Source organism: Chrysochloris asiatica, unplaced genomic scaffold (assembly GCF_000296735.1).
Source record: "Chrysochloris asiatica unplaced genomic scaffold, ChrAsi1.0 scaffold00114, whole genome shotgun sequence".
Taxonomy (NCBI): Eukaryota; Metazoa; Chordata; class Mammalia; order Afrosoricida; family Chrysochloridae; genus Chrysochloris; species Chrysochloris asiatica.
Window position 1 is genome coordinate 1007703 of NW_006408632.1, and position 6077 is coordinate 1013779.

The 6077-nt window shown below is 41.0% G+C and overlaps 1 protein-coding gene across 1 annotated transcript; it reads left to right on the forward strand.

Moving 5' to 3' along the window:
- Nucleotides 1–1240: 1240 nt before the first annotated feature.
- Nucleotides 1241–5111, forward strand: LOC102816898 (prolyl-tRNA synthetase associated domain-containing protein 1-like). The gene is made up of 2 exons (XM_006868010.1): nucleotides 1241–1324; nucleotides 4680–5111. Exons 1-2 carry the CDS (start codon nucleotides 1241–1243, stop codon nucleotides 5109–5111), a joined length of 516 nt encoding a protein of 171 aa, XP_006868072.1.
- Nucleotides 5112–6077: the final 966 nt, after the last annotated feature.

Genomic DNA, 6077 nt, shown 5'->3' on the forward strand with positions numbered 1-6077 from the left:
GGTCTTATTGGTTGCTATTAAGTACAGTAGAGTTGTTCCTACTGATAGCGACTCTACAGAGTGTCAGAAGAGCTGCTGGTGAGTTTGAACTGCCAAACTCGCCGGTCAAACCAACCCTTCTGTCCGGTGCTAATCCTACAGCTCCAAAACACGTATTTGTGTCTTAATCAAAACTAATAAATGAAACCCTGAAGTGGAATTTCTGACTTTTTTCAAAGGCATGAATGAGGGTTTCCCAAGACCGTTGAGAAGACAGTTTGAGGAGTCAAATTTCCTCAGAAAAACTTGAACTGTGGTTACCACAGTCAATTATTCGGAGATTTAAAAATAACAAAAATTGACTCTCAGAAAAGGTAAAATGTAAAATTATGACTGACAATTGAAGTTTAAGACCTAGAAGACTGGGAATCTTGCCTTAAACACTTGGGCTCCCTTTCTATCGTCTATATGCCATGTGCTTACAGTGTCATTTTAACTCACTGTCGTCCAGTCAGTCCTGACTCACAGAGACCCCGTAGGACAGAGTAACACTGCCGCATGGGTTTTCTTCCAAGGCTGTAAATTATAAGAGTCTTGGTGTGGTGCTATAGGATACGCACTGGTCTGCTAACTGAAAGCTCGGTGGTTCAAATCCACCAGTCGCCCATTAGATATCTTGTATAGTGTCGCCATGAGTTGTAACCAACTCGATGACGCTTAGCAACAATAACCTTCACGAAGGAGCGAGCCCTGGTGTGTTAGGCTTACTGAAAGGTCAGCGGTTCAAACTTGTCTGCCATTAAAAGATGAACTGTTTGCTCCCGTAAAGATACACAGCCTCCAAAACCCTAATCGACATCATGCCGGTAGGTTTAATTGTGTTTTAATCTTTAGAAAGCCGATGAATGGCCATATAGTTCTCCCGCGGATCGGAGCGGCTTGTGGATTCGAACTCCTCACCTTTAGCGCTCAACCACTGCTCCTCTAGGACTTGCTATATGCTCTATAGAATTTTCATTCAATTTCAATGGAACCATACGGATCTAGGGACCCCAAAGTAGGGGGTCAGGGAAGGTTAAAAACATCAGCAAGACTACAACACTCGAAGGGTACTTGAGCCCAGGAGCTAGGCAACGGTGCAGACCCGCTTCCGGAAGGCGCTTGCCGTCTCTCCACGTATTTCCGGTACACGCTAGTGGCGGCCGGAAGCTGCACCCTGGCCTCTAGGCTGGTCTTAGTTACTTGGCACGGAGGCAACGGCATGGCGAGCGCCGAGTTGCGAACAGAGCTGGAGCAGCGGCTCGGCGCCTTGGCCATCCGCACGGAGGTCGTGGAGCACCCGGAGGTGAGGCTTCCGCAGGGGGTGAGCGCCCCTCCATTAGGAGAGGTCGCTAAGGCCCTGTGTCCCAAGGCTGATGCACTTTGTGAAATCGCTTCTAGGGCATTTCCCGGGTTCCAGAGTGCGAGAGAAGCCCGGGCGTGGCGCTGCAGGATAAGGACTGGTTTGCTAGTCGCAGATTGGCGGTTTAAATCCTGCAGCTGTTCCTCAGTATAGTATCCAGGGTCGCTACGAGTTGGAACCGACTTGACTGCACAGATCTCTCGATATGTAACTGTGACAAAAGTTACTTTTGCTGCTTTGTTTTGATGACTTTGCATTGTTTGAACTAGGGTAACGTTCCAGTTGGAACTGCTCTGGGATGTTGGCCACACTTCGTTAGGTAAATAACGAAGCGTTTGAGGCTGCCTTGGAGTCCGTTCCAACTCACAGCAACCCTGCATAGGCTGACTGTCACCGAAAGCAGAAAGCCTCATCTTTCACCCGAGGGATGGCTGGTAGTTTCAAACTGCTGACCTTGACGTTAGCAACTATTGGAGTAATATAGGGAGCGTGGTGTGGCACTATAGGACAAGCACAGGACTGCGAATCACAAGTTTGGCTGTTCAAACGTACCAGCTGCTCCTTGAGAACACTATACACAGAGTCGCTGTGACTCGATATCGACTAGACGGCACTTAACAAGAATCAGTAGTTACAATGTGCCAGACACTGTACACATTTATAAACAGCACGGAGGCTCCATATTTTGCCATCCTGGTCAGTTTGATCCTAGTCTCATTTACTTGTGCATCATGGACAAAAATAAACACCATCCCCAAAAGTGGTTGCAGAAATGTACATACATTCCTTATTTTGACAAGTTTGATATATTTTAACATCATTTATGTACTGATGTTTACATTTGCAAATACTTGTGGAACCAGTGTGTAAGTATATTTTTATTTTGTGCAGGAACCTAAAGTTATGCAAGGTTAGTAATAGCCATATACAGTGACGTTTCTGTGGTAGTTGCATGGAAAGTATTTTCATGTGTTCACATAATCCAGCATTTTTTAGCAGACTCCATTTTCAAGAAGAGAAGCTGAGCCTTGTTAAACCTTTTGCTCAGTCTTAATCTGCCCTGTATCTAGGACCTAAACCTAGTTTTTTCTGTTCCCAAAGTCTTAACCTCCCAAATCTCTCAAAAGTAAAACAGATGTCTGATCGTTTTTCCAGTTGCAGCAGCAGAAAGTATTATATATTTTATCACTTACTACTGAACCTGAGTGACAAATTATAAAAGATATTTCTTCGTATAGTTTGCAGAGTGTTTAAAATTACTTGCCCTCTAATCATTCCATAATAGAGAGTATTGCCCACAGTGTGCATGAGGATTTACTGTAGTTCCTAGAGAAGCAGTTCAAGGATGCTGTTTTTTTTTCAATTATTGAGAGATGTGTATTTGGTTTGGGCAAGAACCAACATCATCCTTCCTGCCTCAGTACTACTCATATCAGAAGGTTGATCTATAGAGCGGGACAGACCTCTGGGCAGAATATACTTACTTTGTAACACATTCTTTTAAAGGGGCCCTAACAACAGAATTTAAAACAGAACCAGATTGAGTCCACAGTTAGGTTTGACCAAATTAGGTTACCTAGATGGTTTTAAAATAAAAATTTGATTGAATCGCTGACATTTTTAAAAGCTGGATATTCGTTCTGCTGTGCATAAGGTCGCTATGGGTGGGTACCTACTTGATGGCACCTAACAACAACAACTTCTTATATGTTAAGTGTTTGGTGACAGAACACTTTCCAAGGATTTATGACAAGTTAAGTTACTCAGTTTTGTTCATACTCATCTTTTTCCCTTCTGGGGAACAAAAAAATGCCATATTGAGTAACCTCCCAGTATTGAGGGGCTTCAGTAATTTTATTCAAACCATTCTTTTAGCTCATCATAATCAGTATGTTTTTTCCTTTGTCAGTGAGACATGTAGATGTCCTGAACACATGGGAACCCCTTCCAATTTAAAATGTTGTACCAGCATCTAGGAGTTCTCGTGTGACGCCGCGGGTTAATATGCTGGGCTGCAAGGTCCATTTGAACAGCGAGGACAGCGGTTCAAGTTCAATAACCTCTCCTCCGAAATACTATACAGGGTCAGCCTCAGAAACCCTGTGCAGGGTCGCTACGAGTCGGAACCGACTCCACGGCACATAACAACAACAAATGGGTCGGAAATGACTCGTCGGCACTTAACATCAGCATGTAGATATATTGAATGTATTTATGGAGGAAAAGGTTTTCTGGCTTACTGATCTACTTCATAGAATTTTTTTCAAGGAACTGGGAAACTTACCTTGCTTTTAGAGAGATGATTGACTGAAGGGATTTGGCTTAACTAAAATCACTTGTATTTTAATACCTGTGGAAAATGTTTTAACTGTTTTTAAATGGTTTTAATTTGGACTAGAGCTTGAAATGAGTCGTTTTACAAGATTGAGATTTTCTTCTACTTACTTACACACATGACCAACACCTGAATTTGGACTTTCCAAAAGCAGTCAGTCCGGTATTTTGCTTGTTGCTTTTCTGTTTATAGAAGTATTCTGAAGTTCAAATGGAAATGATTGAATACACTTGAACCTGCTAAAATCAAGACAGGAAATTAGGACTTTTTTTCCCTTTCCCATCAAGGTTAATATTTTTGAGGAGGTGAAGTTAGCATTGCCATAGGATTCAGATATAAAGTCTCTAGCTTGTCTGTCACCCTGAATCATAACAATTTCTTGTTTGTTACAAAACTAGAGTAGAGAAAAATCCACTAAAAGCTAGCCTTCTTCACCTTTTATCTACTAGTTTTTCTGACAACTTCTATACCAGATTAGTTACATAACCTTCCACAGTGCATATTGTCAGCTTTTCTGATGTTCCTTTTTGTCAATTCAGGTTCTCATTCTCTGCCCACTCATCTTCACTGTGGTAATATTTGTAATGTGAAGATTGTCACATGGTCAGAATTTAATGGAATGCTAAAGATTAGGAAACTTAGGCTGCTGTAAACTTTGTCCCAAAGAGCTTAAATGCAAAACAACTTTTTGAAATGAGTTAGCTTGCCCAGTACATTGGAATTCAAGAAGTGGCCTAAGAGGAGTTGCTTGGGCTCCTGAATTGAGGAGTTAAAATGACAAGGGCTTATAATTGTTTGGTAATGACCTGGGGATGTGTGTGTCTGCCCCAGTGAAATTCATGACCTTGAGTATGCCCTAACCTTGCTGTTTTCATCCTGCAAATAGAATACGTGCTTATATATGCAGTACATGTGCATGTTACTTTATTTTTAAAAATAAACTCATTACGTGATCTTTTGCAGGTGTTTACAGTTGAAGAAATGATGCCTCATATTCAACATCTGAAAGGAGCACATAGTAAAAACTTATTTCTTAAAGACAAAAAGAAAAAAGGCTATTGGCTGGTGACAGTTCTTCATGATAGACAAGTTAATTTAAACGATCTTGCCAAACAGTTGGGTGTTGGGAGTGGAAATCTGAGGTTTGCTGACGAATCAGCCATGCTGGAAAAATTAAAAGTTGGCCAAGGGTGTGCCACACCGCTAGCACTCTTCTGTGATAACGGAGATGTGAAATTTGTTCTGGATTCTGCTTTTCTGGAAGGTGGACATGAAAAGGTGTATTTCCATCCAATGACCAATGCTGCAACCATGGGATTAAGCCCTCAAGACTTTCTCACATTTGTGAAGAAGACAGGACATGATCCCTTAATTCTAAATTTTGATAAGAACTGAGCTAACTTTTACAATAAATTGACTTCTGAAGTGGGTTTTTTTTTTTTTATCATTTATATAATTTACATAAATCATTAGCAGTGATGATAGTATTTAGTACCTTTGGTTTGGTGACTACCTAAAGGATTTTAGAAAGAATAAATCATCTTCAAGGAACTATTTTTAAAAAGATATATTTTGGCAGTTTTATTCAGTTCAGAAGACAGTGACTCTCAGAGGAATTTAACAATTAAAACGATGTCTAAGATTAATTGCCTTGCATCATCTTTTTTTTTTTTTAATCTTGCATCTCTTTTAGGATGCTTTGTGTACTTGAAAAATGTTACAAAATGGTATGTATAAAATTAGAGACATGATAGTGCACCTACTGAAAACCCAAAAGGGCATATATACAACTGCCATAGAGTCTACTCCTAACTCAAAGTGAGCAGCAGCTGGTAGGTTTGAACTGCCGACCTTGTGGTTCACAGTCCAGTGCTGATCCTACAATGCCACACCAGCAGTCCCACAGGGAATACATTAAAATGTTAATAGTTGTTATTTTGGGGAATGGGGACTAAGGATTTTTACTTTGGATAAAATTTATAAAGAAACATTTTAAGAGTCCTGTGTAGCACTGTGGGATAAGGCAGTGGGCAACAAGGTCGCTCCTTGGAAACCCTATACAGGGTCGCTCTGAGTTGGAACTGACTGGACGGCACCTCACAATATGAGGACTGGATTAAAACCTCCTCAGTAATCCAATTAAAAAAAAAAAAAAGACAAAGGCTTTCTGTTACTTGGTGTTTTGTTTTTAAAATCAGTGACTTTTCTCAGTGAAAATTAAGCTGATTTACCTGGTAGCATAGTGGGTTACGCAGTGGGCTGCTGACCATAAGGTCAGCAGTTTGAATCCACCAGCTCCTATTTGGGAGAAAGATGAGGCTTTCTGCTCCCACAAAAGATTCAGTCTCAGAAACCCTATAT